We start from the raw sequence: 22,295 nt of genomic DNA, 5'->3' as shown, positions 1-22,295 counted from the left end.
TTTAAAACAACTCTTGAATAAATATCAAGAAGATGTCTTGACTAACCCCCAGAACACCTGATGAAATTCTTGAAAGAATCCCCGATGGAGCTCCAGAACAAAATTAAAAAAGGGGCATCTGGGTTAATCCGAGAAGAAATCACAAGGGCCAGAAAATTTTTCGTCGAAATATTCTCATCGAATTCTCAAAGGTTATCATCCGGAATAGTAAGAGAAAGCCTAGAGATTTTCCAGAAGAAACTTCTTGGTTAAAGATTCACCAAGAAGTTCCTTCTGGAAAATCTCTAGAGAGTTCCAAGTGATTGCATAGAAAAATTCCTTGAAAAATCCCAGATCCCAGTAGAAACGGAGTAGAAGGAATATGTGAAGATACTCGTGGAGAAATGCCTTTAGGAAGGAAGAAAACAAATCCCTCTTTGTTAATGTTAAGACGAAGTCGAAATGACGTTCCGGGAGATTGATCATTCCAGGAAGTGTGTTATTTTTGAAAACATTGAATCAGGTACTGGAACTGTAATATTCGTAACTCCTTAATTCAACGATAATAGACAGATGTATTAATTTAAGTTTCTAAGATTCCCAAAACTGTGGTCACAAATGTGGAGTGACAAAAATGCGGTAAAAACATAGCGGTAAACGCTATGTTCTAAACTGCCATGTTAAAGAACAATTAAATATTATAGTAAACTGCATAATTTTACTTTAGGGATGTATTTTTACAGTAAAACATTCAGTTTATATTGAAATATTGCAAAATATTTTGTCTAAGAAGGTTATTCCGTTTTTGTCTACTGAAAGTCGCGGACTGTGTTGACAAAGACGGAACAAACCTCTGTTAGGAAAACAACTAAATATTTGTAGTCAATAAAACCCAATAACATTCTCAACAAAGAATGAATAATAAAATAAATTACTTTTCCCATTTATTGTAAAAAATATTAAAAAAAAAATTCTGATGTCCACGTCGTGTACGTCAGAGGAACGGAGTATGGGTCTACGCTTGTCCGTGGAGGGGGAAGGGGTTTAAAAATCTCAATCTTTGTGTCTACCTGGTAAATGGACGGCGCCATCAGATATAGTGACAAATGAGTACATTAGCGTTAGCGTAGTTACGGTATACAGTAATGTTCTGATTTTATCACGCCCTCCGCGTGTCAGTCCTTTATTTTTTATTCATTTGCTGTAACATTTGAGAGCAAGTGGCTCCCATTTTCTTTAAGACCAATGTTGAAGGCGCATTTTGCAACGTTAAAAATATTGAAAATGCCTATAGATTTTGTAGAATATTCAATAGCATTTTTGAAAAGGGGCGTGATATAATCGGAACAATACTGTACTTCGTAGATTGGATACTAACGACATTCATGTTCCTTTTGATAATCATGCCCAGACTGCTTTTCGGAACTAGGCTGGGGAATTAACCACGCTCCAGTCTAAAACAAAAATACCAAAAGCATGAATGTCGCTATTCCCGGCCACGCCCATCTTTACCGTAACTTGGGATGTGGGGAGGAAATGTTGATGTAGTACATACTTATTTAAGAGGCCTCCGACTCAGCGACACTCCCATAAATACTACGGAGTGGGGGTTGGGAGAGGTATTAAGTCAAGGATTCGCCTGAAAAGCTGGCGATGGACCCATGTCATTTGTTGTTGTTTGTTTGGCCTAAGCAGAACCGATCCCTCCAGGGTCATCGGAACGTTGCAATATGTTTAGGAAACCATATAATACCAATATAGTGACAAATGAGTACATCATACTCAAACTATGAGTGCCCACGTGCTCCTAAGGTTGATACCAAACGTTACAGAAACGCACAACTTCCAGGCCACTGTGATCGGGATAAAAACAAACCCGTCTCCCGGCACACATCACGCACGTTGCTCCCTCCTCGTAAAGGGATTTGGCCATCAGCCTCTGCGATAATGTTGAAGATGAGCACCGCCGCCATCCTGCCATGCCATGCCATGTGAGGTGAGAGAAAGCAAACCCGCCATCCATACCCGCCAACAGCAGTAGCCAGCCCGACCCAAAAGAGAGAGAGCATGAGCGAGTACCAGTTCTGTCGGAACACAGCGCGAAACGAGGGGCAGAAGGAAAAGATCTTTAAAAGTCCCGTGTAGCTATCGGTGTGGTAGATCCATCATAGTCGTCGGCACAGGAACCAGACCACTAGGGGGAAAATCTGCTCAAGTTCTGTAGATTCGGGAACGATTGTGTGACGTGTAAAAAATGTGACGAAATCTGGTGCAAACAGCCAAATATCCGTGTTGATTTAGTGATAAGCTAGTGGGAATCTGTGTCGTTTGTGGAAGTTACGTACTGTCCGGTGAAGAATCGGGAATCCAAAGCTGGAAAATTGCCACGGCCTAGAAAAAAATTTTCCACACCGTGTCGTCATACATCCGAGACGGTCTTCTAGCAGTGCCTGCCACACACAAGATATAGGTGGAAAAAGAGAAAAAGCGAAGGAAATCTCTAGAGTGAAGTGGACCTCTTTTCGTGGAACGGATTCCTCAGTTCGAGTTCGAGTCGGTCGTCGGTGCCAGAAGAAGAGTCAGTCAGTGCGAACCTAGTGTGTGCTAGTGTGAGGTGCGAGAATTGGAACGCTATTGGGCGAAACGGGGAAAAAGAAGCCATTGGGCAGCTGCGACTACACTAGAAGAGCACAGTGCGCCGCGCCAGGAGGGAAGAATCGAGGACAGTTAGGTCTCGAGTTCGTGGCGCTCCGATTTTTTTTATCTAATTACGAGCTAGTTCCCAACAGCCGAGTGTGTGTGTTTTAATACGCGCGGTGGCGGTGAAGTGAAATAGACGTGAAAATCTTGAGTCATCGTTTTTCCAAGCTCATCTCCCCCAAACCAATCTCGCGCGCGCAAGTGTTTTCAGGAAATTTGATCTTACCAACGATGCCTCCATCTTACTGCTGCGTCCCCGGATGTTCCAACAGCCGAAGCCCTACGTGCAGTCTGTACTGCTTTCCCAAGGATGATGCTGTGTAAGTACATAAAGAACTCAAACTCAGACATCCCCTGTTTCACCGCACACTGCGATCTTTCCCCCTTCGTGAAACTATGCCTACTTATCCTTGCCTCAGAAGCCGCCTATCCTGGCAAGAGGGCGAACGGAAACATAGAGAATGCGGATGCCGCATCCATGCCTCGGTGTCGGAGGGATGACGGATGGATGGAACTAAGGGACGAACGGGCACGCAAAAAGGGACACCGAGTTCGAAACTTTGGGAACTGGAATGCAACACGGACGAAGAGGGGGAAAGTTGAGAAATTGATTTTTGTCTCTCGGGCCTTCGCCTGCTTAGTTTGTGCAGTTGGTACTGGCAGGATACCAGACGCTCGACTCGGTTTGGCTTGGTTTGACTGGCCTACTGCGTTGTATGTACCTATAGCGAGTGTACTGAAAATAGGGGGAACTCTTGGAACTAGGGATCACATGCTGTTGTTTTCCGGGGATAGGGAATTGGATTGGGACTGGCTGTTCGCGAGAAACGACGCAGATAATATCGGTGGCGTGGGTTTTGGCATTGATGCGAACCTGATGGTGGTGTTGGAGATGTGCGTTTGGATGCTGTTGTTTGCGTCCCTTTATTTTGTGAAGCGGTGTTAACGCATTGCGTTTTAGTTTTTTAAGATTAGTCGATTTATTCATACATTTATATAATTTACAGATACATTTACAAATAGGGTATTGGTCCCCTTTTTAAGCATAGCCCTCACATTTTCATTAAGCTCAAAACAAAGGATAGAAGCGCTGTTTGTTTTGTTTCATATTTTTGCTTTTTTTTGCTAGAAGTGAGCACGTATGCAAACAAAAAGAATGGAAACAATCTGTGCCGTAATCGCTTGTTTTTGAATAGGATGAATTTGGAAGCGTTAGATTACTAATGACATACAGATCCTATAATGGGTGTACCCATTTATATCATATTTCTTCTTCTATTTCTTGGCGCAACGTCTCAACTGGAACAAAGTCTGCTCCATAGCTTAATGTTCTATGAGCACTTTCATAGTTATTGACTGAGAGCTTTCTCTGTCAATGACCAGTTTGTTATGATTTGTTCATTCTAAGAAGTAATCTTGCGAACGGAAGGTCCGATTTGGGCCGTCTTAGTTTTGATTTGTTGAGTGTATCTAGACAGAATTCCCACGGAAATGTATTTAGACAAAATGCAGGAGAAATCCCGCGAGGGACTCTGGGAGCAATACCGGGAAAATTTCTGAAAAAGAGTTAACTACATTGTTGATATGAATAAAAAAAAGTTTTCGGAGGTGTAATGTTTACTTCATTCGAGTATGAGATTTTACTGCATGTTTGTAGTCAGAACTTTCATACAGATATGTCTCCCGTAAAGCTGAACGTTCTTACTGAAAGCTTGTGATTCCTCTGGATGATTGATAATTCGAAAACCAAGGATGCGAGTGAACAAGAGGAGGGCTCCTAGATCTAATAGGTATTTGCGACAAGCCGACGACTTAGATAAGATGTTGCAAATTCCATATGGACGTGTTGAAATCCATCTATAGAAACTCTGCTACAAGGATTTTTCCAGAAGTTCTGTCAGGGTGTAATACTCGACTAGCCCCGTGGCTAAACCCTCTCAGGGTCGGCGACAACTTGCGGAAAGAATACTCACCCCACCAACAACGTGGACACATCTAAACGAGACGTCACAAAGCAGAGGACAAAAAAGGACATGTGCAAAACAAATTATGACAATAACAACATATAAGGCTAAACATAATATAGTTTTACAGTATGTCCCATAAAAAAATGCGAAAGTTTTAGAAGACATTGTTCACCTGCTTCCAATCGATAAACCATACTTACCTTACCGCTCAGGCTAAGGCCGGGGTGGCCTCTGCTGTACATAGTAGCCGCCTCCATTCCACTCGGTCCATGGCTGTTTGTCTCCAGTTCCGCACTCTGCGTAGGGTCCGCAGATCGTCCTCCACTTGGTCGACCCACCTAGCTCGCTGCGCTCCACGTCTTCTTGTACCGGTCGGATGACTCTCGAGAACCATTTTAGTCGGGTTGTTATCCGACATCCTGATGACGTGACCCGCCCACCGTAGCCTCCCGATTTTCGCGGTAAATCGATAAACCATGCATATATCTATTGGATTATATAGTCGAGACACTGATTTAACAATGACATAGAAATATTTAGTAATTTTAATCATAAATCTTTGAAAAAATAATGTTGAAAATATGGATCTCAAAAACGTCCACGCCTCAGAGGCCGTTTTTGAAGGCTGTTAATTTCTTAAAATTGCTCTCAGTCACATTCAATTGAATTTTATTTCAAGAACAGCACTTTCATAGCTTGACAAGGTATTTAGGCGTCCGTTGGTGGTTTGAACAAATAAGAAAATTTTCTGTCTTTTAAATTATGGGACATTTACTGAAAATTGATCTTACCAAAATTTTCAGAAAATAATATGTATGATGCATAAAACTGTTTTCAAGTACTACGTATTTGTGTCATGAATGTAGGTTTATGAAACTCCATTAGCAAGAAATTATCTTCATTTATTTTTAAACAGTGTGAAGTTATTAGCTGATCAATCAAATACACGACTTTTGAAATATGCCCGTCTTTAGTATTTGGTTCCTAAGCATCTGATATTGTTTTCAAACAGTTTTCTAAACATGGGCATTTTCAAGAGTACCTATTTCTGCGTGACTCCTATGCATTAAAAAGCTTCCATCCAAATTCGTTAAGCTCAAATAATTAGAGGAAAAATTTATTTATTTTAGAAATTGTGGGCATCGCATGTACGTAACCAATCAATATTTTGAAACAAATTTGAGATATTCTGTATGATAACCACCTCCTTATTGTAGCCTTATAATAAATGGACGGATTCATTATCAATATTGCACCAAAAATTATTAGAAAACGAAAAAAAATAAATTTTCTCATTTTTTTTATGGGACATATTGTATGTCGTCGGCCATTGCATGACCGCACGGATGAGCAGCATTTTTTTTAATTAAATTTTATACCAAAATGTACCAAAACATATAAAAACTGCATGAAAATTGAGTTTTCAATAAATGGCTTGGAGTTTTTAGCATGTTTTACTAATTTTCGCAAAATATTGAATAAACCACTATCTCGCTCTCAAAGTGTAGAATTAGCGCTATGTTAAAATACACATAAATAAAAACAAAAAAAGCTTTCTCGCTATTTTGTTACGATCGAAATCGAAAAAAAAAGTCTCCAAAACTATGTATGGTTGATTGAAAAGCCAATATTTTGAGCAATGTACATACACAATAAGGGCTCGTTCAAATATTACGTAACGTTGAAGGGGAAGGGAGGGGGTCTAACGCTGTGTTACGCTTCATACAAAATTTCAAAATTTTCCATACAAAAGTTGTTATGTGGGGGAGGAAGGGGGCCTAAAATGGTCAAATTTTGCGTTACGTTATATTTGAATGAACCCTAACGCTATTTTCAAAGATGTCCAAAAAAATGAAAATAAAAATCAGAAATTCATTCAGGGATTCCTTTGAAAATGTCTCTGAGGATTTATTTACCCTGGAATTTCTTTACGAATTGCTTCATAAATTCCTCCAGGGATTCCATCAGAAATTCCTCAAGGGGTTGCCTCATTCCTCAAGGGGAAATTCAGAGATACGTGACATGCACTTGAGGGGCCGTACACAAATTACGTCACGCTTTTAGGGGGGAGGGGGGGTTTTGCATAACGTGACGACCCTTACAAAAAATATTGAAGTTCCATACAAAAAGTGTGACATAGGGGGGAGGGGGCGTTGAAAATTGTCAATTTTTGCGTGACATAATTTGTGAATCACCCCTGATAGAGTGTGGTTACTGGTTGTGCTGTATTTGTCGAACGATCTTTCTGCATGAGTAATGTAGGCTTGTGCCGCTATGTATTCTGTCGCCTGCAATTCTGAGGTGTTAAAGAAAATTAAGTGAACCCAGAATTTTCAACTCAATTACGACGGCCTCCAAATAAAATTTCCCACCTCAATGCGTCATGTTACAGAATATTTCAGAGAATCTTCCATGTGTTCCTCCAGAAGAGTCACAATGAATTATTTCACGAAATTTGACAAGAATTGCTTCATCAATTCCTACATGATAATTCACAAATTATTTCAGAGATTGTTTGAGAAATTCGCCCAGGGATTGCTTCAGAAATTCCTCTTGTTATTTACTCATAAATTTCTCTAGGCATTCGTTCGGAGAATCTTTTGGAGATTTCTTAAGAAATACTTGTAAAACATCTTACTGTTTTTGTTTGCGGCCACAAAATCCTTCACGGATTCAATTTGTTTGGATTTGTTTGAATTTGTTTTTCAGAAATTTGTTTAGAAATTCTTTCTATTATATAAATTTTACAAAGAATTCTTTCAAAGCATCTTTCATGATTTACTTCTGAAATTCCTCAAATTTTTTTTTCAAAAAAAATATTCATGAATTTGAGTAGAAATTTCTCTAGGGATACTTACAAAAATGCGTTCAGAGATTCTTTCAGAAATGTCTTTAGACATTTGTTCAGAAATTTCTCCAGAGAATGCTTTAGTAAAACTTTCAGCGATGCCTTCAGAAACTATTTTTTCAGAAAATGTTTCAAAAGTTCCCAAAAATTACTTTGGAAATTCTTCCAAGGATTTCACCAAAAATTCCCACACCAACTTCCAATTTCTACAGAAAATTCACTGACTAGTGATTTCTCCAGAAGTATCAGAATGACTTGTATCTGATTTTTTGTAGGAATTCCTCCAGGGATTTCTTCAGAAAATCTCTCAGAGATTTACCTTCTTTTTTCGAGACTTTTTTTCCGAAAAATCCTTGGGAAATTCCTTTCAGCATTCTCTCAAACGATCCCTCAAGGATTTATTTTAAAACAATCTCCGGAGTTTGCTTTAGAAATTGCTCCAGGTTTTTTTTTATCTGAATATCTTTCAGAAAAACTTCCTGGGATTTCTCTAGAAATTTCTCCAGGGACTCTTTAGAAAATGTGAGATCCATTCGAGAATTTTTTGCAGAAACTACCCTGGGGGTTCCTTCAGAAAATCTCCCATGACTTTTGTTATAAATTCGACTAATAATTTCTTCAAAAATATCTCCAGAGTACAAATTTCCTCATTACTTTGAAAAAACTTCCACAGACTTTTCGATAATTATTTCATAGACCCTTGCTGAAATCTATCCTAGGATTCGATTAAAAAATCTTTCACGAGTTCCTAAAAAAATCTTTGGAAACTTCTACGAGACTATCATTTAGAAATTTCTCCAAGAACTAAAAAAGTCTTGCACAGATAGCTCCCAGAAAAGTTTCATGGGTTCAAAAAATCTGAGATAGATTGTTCCAGAAATTCATCTACGAGTTTCTTCGGATTTCTTTAACAGAGATTCCTTCAGAATGTTTTCAAAGCATTCATCTAGAAAATCTTCCTTGCAGTTTTCTCAAAAATATTCCATTAAATATTTTTAGAATAAGATTCACGGACACATTCAGAATCAAAAACTCAAAACTTCATCAAAATTTTCTTAGAAGCCTTCGAGAGATCTGTCTCCAAGGATTGCTTTAGAAATTCTTCAAGAGATTATTATTATTAAGGATTCCCAAATTTATTCACATCCCTTTAGATATTGATTTAAGACATTTCATTTTCTGAAATTGCTCCAAGGATTTCTTAAGAAAGTCTTAGGAAATCCTCCAAGGATTACTTCAGAAACTTTTCTACAGATTTTTCAGACTTCTGCAGAGGATTGCTATAGAAAGGCTGGAAGCATTCTTGCAGAGATTCCTACACAAATTGACACAGGGATTTCATCAGAAATTCCGCCGGTTATTCTTCTATATATTTTATCAGAAATTTCTCCAGGATTTCCTCCAAGCGTACCTTCAAGAATTCCTCTATGGATTTCTCAAAGAATTCATAAAAAATGTTCAAGATTTTTATTTGGGGAATTCTCCAGGATTTTTTTTTATTTCTCAAGAGGTTTTGTTAGGTATTCCAGCAGGAGTTTCCAGGTATTCCTCCCGGAACTTTTTCAGAAAATCCAATTAAGTGCTTTAGAAATATTCATTTTTTAAGATTTTTTTTTTAGGGATTTATTTAAAACTAGCTGTCCCGGAAAAACGACGTTCTGCCTGCCTACTATGTTTCTTGACATTCCGTTCTGGAAGAAATTGGCCCACAAAGTAGAATTTCACATTTTCTCGGTTTCGTTGTTTTTCCGGTTGATTTATGCAATTATTTTTCCGTGCGAACACGTCGGGGCCTTGCACGAATATAACAGTGTAAGAATTATGTCGATTTGTCGACCCATTCCCGAGCCTATTCGTGACACACAAAAACCATTCAATTTTTATTGATATAGGTTTCCTAAGATTTTTTTTAAATTCCTTCTGAAATTTCTTCAGCGATACTGTCGGAAATATCTTTAGAGACTTGTTCAATATTACTTCAGAAATTTTTGCAGGGATTTCTACAAAAGTTGTTTTATGGATTTTTTTAGAAGTATTTTCAGCAGTTCCTACAAGAGGAATTCCACGGAGTCATGTCAGTCGATCCTGAGCGACCATTTCAAAAATATCTGAAACTTTGCACAGTTTTTCAATTTCATATAAATCGCCATTTTTTGATATTAAACCTTCATATTCACTCACGACTAACTTTTCAAAAGGGTGTATGCGAAAATAGTTCTAAAATATTCTAAAAGCTGTACAGCAAAAACGGATTGTTCGATTGTTATAAATTTTTCAGCAAAGTTAGATAACTAAATGATGATTCCTTAGAAAATATACACTGTAAAAAATTTCTTTTTCTACTTTGAAAAAATATGATATTTGTCACAAAAACTCAAATATCTCAAAACCCTATCTTTTTACCAACTTCAATTTTTTAGGGGAAATGGCCCATTATATCAGCTATCTACCATGAAATTTTGGTGATGGTAAACTGATAAACAAAAAAGTTATGACATTTCAAACATTTCACAATTTTTACATTTAGTAACAAAAAAAATTTTTTTTCTGTGTAAATTATTTCGAGAATTATATTTTGATGCTGATTTTATTGTAAAGGCTACCGCCTGAATTAAACAAGTTGTTTTCATGATACTTTAGTTTGATTATTCGTAATTACTATAGTATCTATTTGAAACTTAGACGCGATCCAGTGTTGTGATCAAAAATATTGAGATTGTCATACTTTTTATTGTACGTGACTGGTGAAAAAATCCCTTGATAGTGTTGAAAAGTTGTTGATTATAAGAAAAATGGAATTGAATTTATTTTTAAGACAAAAGCTGTATAATAAAAGTTTTCTATACGCGTATACGTCTAGTTTATCCGCAAAAAAAATCCCTCTTACACACTTATTTCTGAATTGCCTGTTCGGTACTTTTTTGACGAGATTATAACAGCAGTACGATCTCGGTAGTTTCGGTAATCGATTTTACTGAGGCTCAGTAAAACAACTGTCAAAATCGTATGGAAAAGGTAAACAATGCATTTTTGCTGAACGAGTTCGGTGCTCAGCAGTTTTAATCTCGTCAAAAAATTACCGAACTCGGTAATCAAAATTAAGTGTGTAGAGAACAGACTTTATGATCGGAAGAATGCGAGTAACTTCAACAACAACAAATGCATAAGAGGTACATACCACAGACAAACAGACGAAACGCCTAGAACAATTTTAGTGAAAATTCATCGCCCAGTTCACACTATCACCACCTGGTGGAAATGTTTCACGAAACACTGCGTTGTGCAATATCGTCATCAGAAGGCGCTAGTGTGAAACGTCAAACGCAAAGAAAAACGATGGGCGCTCTTCTTGTTATGAAAGCCACAACCAAGATTCAAAATGATCGTTGAAGGCGTGGTCAATGAAAATTTCGCCAGTGTTACGTTTGTTTGTCTGTATACATACCTGACAATGCTCACGAAAAAAACAAAAAAATACTACCGCTATGAATATTAAAAATTGTATAGTATTTTTTTTTTCTTCAGCCACCAACACCAAACAAGTAAGTTAAAATTAATAAGTGATTTTGTTTATTATAATCTAACGAACAAGATGAACAGTCGCTTTCTCAAAGGTCTTCAACTCAACGCTCTCTTGTAGACCGTTTGATGAAAAAAAATGTTCAAAAGAGTTACGAAATCTCACCGAAAGCACCATAGATAAACTGAAAGAGACTGGTTATGCCCAAATGTCCACATTGTGTACAAAATTACGCATTTGCACGTCCTGCCGTCTAAAATTTGACAAACGAGCCATCTGTATATCATCGGTAAAGCAGGGCGCAGGAAGTTCGAAAACGACAACAACTGAGAAATTGCCATCAGCGACATCTGTTTAAACAATTTAATTACGCCCCTTTTCAAAAATGCCCTGTAATATTCTTCAACATCTATACCCATTTCAATATTTTTAACGTTGCAAAACACGCTTTCAACATTCATCTTGAAGAAGAGGGAAAACACTTGTCCTCAAATGTAACAGCAAATTAATGAATAAACGACTAATGCGCGGAGGGCGTGATAAAATCGGAACATTACGGTACGCAAGGCCATTAACAATAAAATCAGCATCAAACTTCAATTTCCGGCTGAAATAATTTACACCAAAAAAAATTATTACTAAATGTGAAAATTGTGAAATGTTTGAATTGTCATAATTTTTTTGTTTATTTTCATGGTAGATTGCTAATACAATGGACCGTTTTCTCTAAAAAAATTACGTTGGTAAAAAGATAGGGTTTTGAGATATTTGAGTTTTTGTGACAAAAATGATATTTTTTAATGTTAAAAAAGATTTTTTTCACAATGTATATTTTCTTAGGAATCGCCATTTAGTAATCTAACTTTGCTGAACAATAAAATCAGCATCAAATCGCGATTCCCGGCCGAAATAATTTACACAGAAAAATTTTTTTTACTAAATGTAAAAATTGTGAAATTTTTGAAATGTTATAACTTTTTTGTTTATTAGTTTACCATCACCAAATTTTTATGGTAGATTGCTAATACAATGGACCGTTTTCCCTAAAAAATTCAAGTTGGTAAAAAGATAGGGTTTTGAGATATTTGAGTTTTTGTGACAAAAATGATGTTTTTCAATGATAAAATAGATTTTTTTTCACAGTGTATATTTTCTTAGAAATCACCATTTAGCTATCTAACTTTGCTGAAAAATTCATAACAATCGAACAATCCGTTTTTGCTGTGCATATTTTTGAATATTTTTGAACCATTTTCACATACACCCTTTTGAAAAGTTAGTCGTGGCTCTAAATAAAAATTTGATATCGAAAAATGGCGATTTAGATGGAACTGAAAAACTGTGCAAAGTTTCAGTTCAATAGAAAATCATGAATTAAAAATTTTCCTTAATGTTGATGCTGTTGCTTGGAATCGCTCACAAGTAATAAGTAGTAAGTCAGTAATCAGCCGAAGCATTACAATGACCTTTTTATAGAATTTGCTACAAATTTTGGAATTCAATCAACAGGTATTTACCAAGAACATCAGGAATATAATACAATTCTCGGTGAGGAAGTCATAAGAAATGTTGAAAAAAGTATGTTAGAAAACTTTTAGAGAATGAGCAGTTTACATGCATCCACCAAAAATGTTGTCATTGCCAAGGGATCTGTAAAAAAATCACCAGAAAATTTACCAAATACTCCGCTCATCGTGATCATCGACAAAGCCAGGGATATTCATAAAAAAAAATGAAGTCAGAAAGGGAGGTATGAGATTACGGTAAATATATAGAACTAAGTGTCATGAGGTATGCTTTGGCGCTAATGTGGATGCTCCACAAAACAATTTATTGATACGAAGTGCTCCGCGTGTTAAAAGGCTGAAAACCCCTGCATTATAAGCCATCATGATACAAACTGCAAGTTTTAAACTGATTGATTATTAAAAAAAAATACCATTTAAAAAAATGTACATAAAATCGAAGTACATAAAATCGAGAGTCTATATAATCGAGGGTCCACTAAAACTAGGTATACCTGTACATACATATAAATAAATGAATTTATGTCTGTCTGTCTGTCTGACCCTTATAGACCCTTATGGACCTGCAGACTGCTAGACTGCAGTAATTTGAGTCTTGAAATGGGACCTAAAAAGCTTTGATCTGATGGGATGCCATAAAATTTTCTATTTTTCCATATAACGCACGACCCACTCTACTGTACATAGTTTTGTATCTACCTTGGTATCTACATTGTTTGTTCAAATTCACACCAAATACAGTGATCATCAAAAACAAAAATTCAAAGGATTTTTTGCTCTCAATGCTGTTTTACCTTTCACTTACATAAATAGAATTATATGAATATGATGCAATGATTAGATTACAAAATGATTCCAACCTCATAAGGTTAAACAAACTACTAACTAACCTACTTGAAACTATTGGTAAACAATCAAAAAACCTTTTGATTTGGCACAATTTGATTTTACATTGAATTTGAAAAAAATGTCTATTTGCAATAAATTTGTTCAAGCCTTTTTTTGGAAACGCTTTTTTTTGGCATCAAAATAGTCGTGGGAAAGGAAAGAATTGAACTTTGTTTTACTAAAATGGATGGAGATGCATGGTTGCTGGTGCTTTGTTCCCCATATTTAGTAGATACATATGTATACGCATTTGCTTCTCCTATAACGGCCTACCATTCACTGAGTCCACCGCATTGGGTACTCTTTTCACCAATTCACTTAATTTATGTACCTAACCTATTGCAGAAAGCTAGTTTAACCCTCTAATACCCAAATTTTTGATTTTGATCTAAATATCATTTTTCGTCATCTAAAATCGATTTAAACATGTTTTGGAAGATGATTATTTTTTATTCTCGATTTCGTGAATTTCAGTTTTTGATTTTTCTAATTTTTATTTTTGAACATCCCCACATTTTTATATTTTTCCTGGAAGCCAATTTGGGGAACGGATTTTTTGAGATGAAAAATCTCATGATTATTGTTGAAATATTATTATTTTAATTTTTTTTCACAGAAAATTTTATTTTCCGTGTAATTTCAAGGAAAATAATTTTAGAGTATATTCGATTCCCTTAAACTATTAAACAAGGATAGAATGATTTGGGAAAAATTTAAAATATGTTAATTGTAGCAATTCAATACAAAATAAACAATGACTTCTAAAAGGTGACTAAAACATCAATTTTTCAATGATTTTTAAAAAATTTAGATACGCTTTGGAATACACCAAAAACCATTTTGAGATATACAGAACAGTCCTGAATATCATTCAAAAATATAAAAAAAAGATTTTCCACGAAACAAAAATTACAAAAATGCTCAAACTATACCCCGTCTAAAAGCGGGATTGGGTATTAGAGGGTAAATCCTTTCAAGACGAAGAGGTTGCATTTCTCTATAAAAGTACGTACCCCAAGGCAATGAAGTAAAAGAAGTGTGTCCTCATGGTAGAAGTCTTGCCAATTGATTATGGTGATAACATCTCAAATGATTCCATCGTGGTTCTCGTTTCCCATAGATCGACCTTACACGTTGCAAACCACCAACAGAATTGATGATAAGAGTTCTCAGCTTTCCCGCGCCAAACCACTGATCAACTCCCAACGTTAAACCACCAGCGCACTATCACGCTTATCGCTTGACCCTCCAGATATCCACCTCGAACCGCTTTCTCGCCTTCTTGAAATGCCTCCAATAATATGCCAACGAATGTGCCAGCACCAGAGTGTTCTATAATTCTCCTCAAGCAGCCCAACCGCAAAAACCACGTTGCTTAGGTCTCTCTCTCTCGCTCGGTTTCGATTTCTTTCCTCAACGCTTCGATTATGTGCGGAAAGGAAACCAACAACAATAACATGCCCGTCAAGTTTCGTTCGCTCAGCCACGGGCGCATATCCGCGAGGGACGATCGACTCCACCGCCGCAGTTCACTTTCAACCCTGTTCCTGTTTGGCACCCCGCGACGACGACGACGACGACGGCGACGCCTCGATCCGTGAGGTTCTCTCTCCTGTCTGCCTGCCTGCCTGGCTGGCTGGCTGGCGGTTGCAACTGTGGGTCTCTCCCGCTCGCTCCGGCGGACATGCCATGCCCATCGAAGCCAGCCGCGCAGCGCAAAGCACACAGATGCACTTTCGTTGTCGTTCAGCCTTCTCGGTCTCCATCGCTGGCGTTGGCTGGCTGGTGGCGAATCAATCTCGCAGTCCGTGTCCACAGCACATCGAGTCAAGACGCATTTGTAGTAGCGATCGAGAAAAAGAAGCTCGTCAGTCAGTCAGTCAGTCGGTCGGTCGGTCTGCGCGCAAGACCAAAGATCCTTGATTCTCGCCCATAGCCAGAGTGCCAGTCAGTCGTCGGTATCAGTCAGTCAGTGCCTACTTAGTGCGGTGCGCGTCTTCCTACCTCTTCCTACCTACCTCCCAGCTCGGGTCTTTTGTGAGTTTTATCCCCCCGGGGCCTAGGTGCCTATGTGAGTGCGAGGGCTGTGTGAGTGGAAGCAGGGAAGAAAGAACATCATCAACAGCATACCTATACTTTGTGTGACGGACGGACGGTCGGTCGGTGCCATACGGGTTCGCAGCGTTTGTCAGTGTGGTCGTGGTCAAAGTGGTCGGCGGAGATTAGAGAGAGTGTATAGACCTAGAATTGTGTCACCGAAAATTCCTTGGAGTGGCTGGTACCAGCAGTGCTGGTTTTTCCATTCCAACGCGTAGTTTCTGTGCGAGTGTCGTAGTGGTCGGTGAACTGGAATACATTGAATTAAGAGTCGTCGGATCAAAATGGGGAAGATGTCCGGAAGTCACTGTTTGGTCATGGGGTGCCGGAACAGGCAACTCCTGAACCAAACCAATACGCGATCCTATTTTCGGTTTCCTCGTGATGCAGAAATGTAAGTATACCGATTGTGTGCATGTACTCTTTACACTGTTGATATGGGAGTTGAAGGTCAGACTGATGGGGGATTTTCGCCAAGAGTTGTTGGGCACGAATCAGGTCTTTACACGTTGGAACCTACTCACCCGGATTGGGTCTATCCGGTTTTTTTGGAAATCTAGTTTTCATTTTGGCACCACATGCTGCTACCTCCAGGACGCATTCCACTGGCGAGGATCAAAATGGAGGGTCTCCATCGCGCACCCCCTGCCCCGGAGTAGAAAGAGGTCCAAAAAGGAGGTCGAATAAAGGACCATCTGCCATTCAGGAAAGGAGCACATTCGGAAAAAAAAATCTACCGACGAAAGAAAGCTGCGCGGCTGGGTAACAACTGGCTTATTTCGGATCGGTCGGGTGGTCGGGTGTTCGGTTGCCCGTCGTAGTCGGTCGGTTGGCGACCAGCAGGCAGCGCAGGCACACCAGTCTCTTTGTGCTGGCTGGTTTGTCGGTCGACGCGACCCTGCCTTGCCTTGATGGTGGCGCGGCGTACACAGCGAATTCGGTTTTTTCCATCCACCTCGGTGTATAGGTATACACAGAATTCTCGAATAGGGGGGAACGGTAGCTGGGTTTCCCTTGGGTTTCTTATCGCAAGAAGCGGTTGCTTGGTTGTTTCGGATGCAGGAGGGTGTTACTCATGTAGTATGGAGATTATTCGAATATGAGCAGAAGTTTGAACCCAGCTGACTCATCCTTCGTCAAAATAATATGTAATTTTGAACTAAGTTGACGCTAAAAGCGGAGTCATTTTAAACAACCTTTATTTTACTATTTTATGGGAAAATTCTTAAAAGACTTCAATTCAATAGGGAAAAATACTATTAAAAAAATTTAGAAGACATATTTCAGGTTTCCAGAAATTTTGAAATTCCATTCCCAAAAATCAATTTATGAGGATCACAAAAAACTGTTCTGGAAGAAATTCTGATCAAAATCTAGCCGAAATTTGTAGATTCCAGAACCAGAATGATTTTCAGAAGTCATCAGAATTGATTATCAGACATTCATTATATTGAAAATACCTACTGACGAAATTTCACGAAATAACTATTTGAGACAATTATTGAAAATACTTTCGATTGATCCGAGGATTCTGAAGCCTTCTTCTAGAGCTTTTCAGTACAATCCCTTTAATTATTACCCATATGTGTTTGTTCGAGAACTGAACCAAGTAATATTTTGATGACCAATTAGTCTTATAGAGGTTTATAGAATCGCCATAAAACCTCATACCTTTTATTTTGGCTTTGCGATGGTTCAAAGTCCTCTTCTAGGCTATTCTTTTCTAGGATTGTATATTGTTTGACAAGCACTTTTTTTTTATTTTTTTTCTCGTGAATTTTAACTAATGCTAATTATTCACTCAACATGCCCAGAAAGCCTAGAAATTTTAACCGACCGGCATGGAAATCGAACCCGTCTCCGGAATGACGATCCGGTGCTATATGATTTAGGCTAACTGGAGATTCCCATATAATTTTATCCGGAATTTCATCTTTCTGTGCATGACTCCTGTGGATTCCTCCAGATTCCCTAATAGATTTCTTCTGAAAATTTCTTCAGGCAATAAGTCAGAAGTTCCTTTACATGAATTAGGAGTTAAGTTTGTACTAGTCTCTCTAGAAAAGAGGAGTTTAGTCTAGCATCCAAGAATTAGTTTTGGGAATTTCTCCACCAACGCCTACACAGGGAAAAATTTCTACTCAGTGGCTGAGTTGGTCTTACTCAGAAATCGAAAAATCCTTTGTTTTCTTACTCAGTTTCCGTTAAAAGTGGGACAACCCATTGCCAATGGGTTGTCCCACTTTTAGCCGAAACTGAGTAAGAAAACAAAGGATTTTTCGATTTCTGAGTAAGGCCAACTCAGTCATTGAGTAGAAATTTTTCTCGGTGTAAAGGATTTCTAGAATGAAAAAAATCCTAAAGAAATCCCATATATTCGGACAGTTGGAATCTGTAGATTCCAGAATGATTTTCAGAAGTCATCAGAATTGATTATCAGACATTCATTATATTGGAAATACCTACTGACGAAATTTCAGTTTCTGTTACTAACGCTTTCAAAAGAAACACTGAAAAAAGTCGTCAAGAAGTTCTCAGAAATATGTCTGGTGAAATCTCGAAAAGAGGGCGTTACAAAAAAAATCGTATGTAATTTGAGAAGAATGTTTTGTAACTAATGTTGGCTTGTATTTGAGACAATTATTGAAAATACTCTTGATTGATCCGAGAATTATGAAGTCTTCTTCTAGAGCTTTTCAGTAGAATCCCTTAAGTTATTAACCACAGTATCGAACTTGGTCTACCTCTTTTCAACTATGTGTTTGTTCGAGAACTGAACCAGTTATTAAACCAAGTAATATTTTGGTGACCAATTAGTCCTATAGAGGTTTATAGAATCGTCATAAAACCTCATACCTTTTATTTTGGCTTTGGGATGGTTCAAACCCAACAAAATTTATTGTGAATGTAAACATCAACAAAGCGTCCTCAATACGGCTTGATGCTGAGTTACTGTGTTGTACATATGGACAGAAGCTTCTATGCAAGTCCTATACCAATGAATCTGGTGACCTTAATCCACATGTACAATATGTTGTGCGAGCAACTTCTATGCCACCAAGTCATAGCTCTTTTCTCGGCTCCTATGTAACCACTAACTGAATAACATCTTGAGAAGGCGTTTTTTCCGCCTTTTCACTGTTGTTAAATAATAGTTTTACGGCATCTCCAAATTAATCGATTAAATATAATTAGGTTATGGATACCGTAACGCAATACATGTGGAACTGGAATTATCGCTTTTAAAATAGGGTCCTAAAATGAAAAATATTTTCCCGGTTTTGCTGCATAACACGAAGGAGCATGCTTTTCTGATCTCAATGGTAAGTTTTTTGAACTTAAACAATGACAGAATAGTCAATAAACTCGAAAACAAAATAATGATGAACTGATCTTGTTTGACTTTCGAGGTCAACCTTGACGTAACGAAAGTTGAACGGCGGGTTGCAAAAGGCATCATATTGGCTCACTTTTGACAACAAATGATCCTGTTTGACATACACGATAAACATAATTTACCCAAAATTGAGTGTTAAACAAGGAGTGTTGCAAACATTATTAAAATTTTTGAAAACATATTTTATGGGCTTTACCTAATAGGAATACTTAAAAAATGAGTAAACATGTCGTTTTAATCAACGCTTGATCGAATTATGCAGAAATTGAGATAGGCCTTTAGGAGCCTATTGACTGCCAAGGGCTAAAAGTCTCTTTAATAAAGACAAATCAATCAATCAATTTAAAATTGAATAACTAAAGTACTTGCCGCTTCTTGGAATCGAACTCCTGATCTCCGTATCCACTGGTCCCGATGATGTCATCGCTGCAACACTGCTATACAGGGTGTTAGGTTCATGAGTGCAAACTTTTAAAAGGGAGATAGAGGACCATAAATGGTGAAAAAAAATGTTCTACGCATATGGTCAAATCTCAACCGTTACGTAGTTATTGAACTTCCCATGTTTTTTACTCGTATTGCCTTAACTGGCTATAACTTTAAAATGGTCAAGCTTATCGCAATTTTTTTACTCTTATTTGAAAGATTATTGAATTTTCTATCAAATGGCATCTTTGAATCGATTGGTTTAGTTAAACAACTAAGTTTACTAGAGAAAATTAGCTAAAAATAGTGTGTTTTTATTTGTTTATGTCAATTATCTTTGAAACATGCGTAATAAATTAAAATTCTTTCATTGGCAAAGTTGTTCCACTCTACAATTCGTTCTTTGACGCCAAACTTCTAACTTTTTTTTGTTTTGTTTTTATTTTTGTGTATTTTAACTAGTTGCTAATTCTACACTCCAAACTTCTAACTCTTATCATTGTCTTGTAATTTTGATTTAAATGTGCGACACAGTGCGCAAAAAAGTGCTTACCATGACGATTGTAAATTTATGATCTGAAATGCGACGTTTAAATCGAAATTGCAAGAAAACGATAAAAGATAGAAGTTTGATGTCAAAGAACGAATTGTGGAGTGGAACAGGGGCCACAACTTTGCCAAAGAAAGGATTTTAAATTATCACGCATTTTTCAAAGATAATTGACAAAAACAAATTAAAACACACAACTTTTAGGCTATTTGCTCTAGAAAACTTAGTTATTTAACTAAACCAATCGGTTCAAAGATGCCATTTGATAGAAAATTAAATAATCTTTCGAATAAGGATAAAAAACTGTGATAAGCTTGACCATTTTAAAGTTATAGCCAGTTAAGGCAATAAGAGTCAAAAACAAGGGAAGTTCAATAACTACGTAACGGTTGACATTTGGCCATATGCGTAGAACAATTTTTTTCACCACTTATGGTCCTCTATCATCCTTTGAAAAGTTTGCACTCAGGAACCAAACACCCTGTATTTAAAAAGCATTGAAAATAGCTCGTTTTGCTTTAATCCAGACAAGGCTTTATAAATTGTGCCACAAAAAACCTTACCCAGCTACATCTTGCTGCAAAAGCTTGTGAAACGTCAAACGCAATAATGTTTACTTTGAACAAGCAGTGTCATTGCGCCAACAGGTTCTTCGTCACAGCTTCTTGCTGAAAAAGTGTTCTTTCAATAGCTACGAAGCGCTGCTTTTTTGTATTTGACAATATTACCACAGACAAACAGACGTCTCACTCTACTCACTTCTCATCGTTACCCTTTTTAACGGTTAGTTCAAATATTTTGTAGTTCGCAAATCACTCGATCATGGCGCTCGCATCGTTTTTGCTCCTGTTTGACGTTTGCTCACTATCGCCACCTACTGAGTGGTTTGCGTAATACATATTGTTTAGCATTGGGCGATTATGTTTTTGTGACGATGAATTTTATCGCAATTTGTTCCAAGTGATACGTCTGTTTGTCTGTGATAATACTTTTATTCGATTTGCACATCTTGCGGCAAATCTTCCGGCGTTGGAGTAAAGTGCAATAAAAGCAACCCAAATAATTTCACAGCACAGAGATGGATAGCTGTAAAGAATTTGAGTAGTTGCTATATATCCCGTTTAAAGTTTGTTTGACAATAATGTTTACATCCGACAAGCCGTAATGTTATACCAACAGTTTCTTTATTACAGCTTCTAGCTGTAATTATATCGCATAACGGCCTCCAAAGCGCTGCTGGTTTGTGGATTTGTCAGTATAACGAATTGTCGTGTATTAGCTTATGGTTTACATTTGACTAGCTTTTTATTCAGCGTTGACTGCTTTAATTCGATGGTTACACAACAGAAAGCAAATGACTGAAGCTTATAGCGCTGAAAATGTTAGTTGGGGTTTTTAGGGCTATTCTCTTCTAGGGATGTGTATATTGTTCGACATGCTCATTATTTTTTTTTTGTGAATTTTAACTAAATGCTAATTATTCACACAACATGCCCAGGAAGCCTAGAAATTTTAACCGACCGGCATGGAAATCGAACCCGTCTCCGGAATGACGATCCGGTGCTATATGATTTAGGCTAACTGGAGATTCTTATATAATTTTATCCTGAATTTAATCTTTCTGTGCGTGACTTCTGTGGATTCCTCCAGATTCCCTAATGGATTTCTTCTGAAAATTTCTTCAGGCAATAAGTCAGAAATTCCTTTAGGTGAATTAGGAGTTAAGTTTGCACTAGTCTCTCTAGAAAAGAGGAGTTTAGTCTAGCATCCAAGAATTAGTTTTGGGAATTTCTCCAGCAACTCCTGAAGGATTTCTAGAATAAAAAAATCCTAAAGGTATCCCACCCATCTATGCTGATAGTTTCCCACAAGGAACTCTAGTAGAGTTTCTTGAAAGAACTTCTACACAATTCATAGAAGCAACTTTTCAAGAATTCTTACAAGAAACTTCTTAAGGATTTTCAGAAGGAACTTCTGGAAGATTCCCAGAAATAACTCGCCGGAGATTTCTAGGACTCCCAGAGGAAACTTCTGGAGGATTTGAAGAAGGAATTCCTGGAGGATTCCATGAATAACGTCCTGAGGGATTCATAGGACACGCAGTAAGAAATCCTGGAGAAATTTTAAAGATGGAATATAGAACCCAGCAAAATCTCTTGGAAGTATTCAAAAAAAAGTTCCAGTAGATGATTCTGCTGCGCATGAATACCAAAAATTATCCTGCAGGAATCCTTCCAAGAGCTCGTGGAGAAATGTTTGGATGGAGGGCATTCCAGAAGAAAATATCATAAAAAAATCTTTGAAAATCCAAAAAGTAGCTTCTAGATGAAATCTTAGAAAAACTTTCGAAGGAATCCTAAACAGAAATTCTGGAGGAACCTCAGAAAGAACTCCTGA

General features: G+C 37.5%; 1 protein-coding gene across 3 annotated transcripts in view; it reads left to right on the top strand.

The window, feature by feature from the left end:
• Nucleotides 1–22,295, top strand: part of LOC109409734 (putative uncharacterized protein DDB_G0282129) — a 74,295-nt gene that overhangs the window by 14,444 nt on the left and 37,556 nt on the right. Inside the window, exon 1 of one of the 3 annotated variants that reach the window (XM_029870207.2) lies at nt 2,049–2,999. The exons of 1 other annotated variant lie outside the window; for it this stretch is intronic. In XM_029870207.2, coding sequence (XP_029726067.1) covers nt 2,911–2,999 — 89 coding nt within the window. In that variant the 5' untranslated portion in view covers nt 2,049–2,910. Of the gene's footprint in view, nt 1–2,048; nt 3,000–15,054; nt 15,920–22,295 lie in introns of those variants that run through there. One more of the 3 variants, XM_029870205.2, reaches the window with a different exon arrangement.

The sequence above is a fragment of the Aedes albopictus genome, chromosome 2 (assembly GCF_035046485.1).
Source record: "Aedes albopictus strain Foshan chromosome 2, AalbF5, whole genome shotgun sequence".
Lineage (NCBI taxonomy): Eukaryota > Metazoa > Arthropoda > Insecta > Diptera > Culicidae > Aedes > Aedes albopictus.
This window is presented reverse-complemented; position numbering and strand designations above follow the sequence as displayed.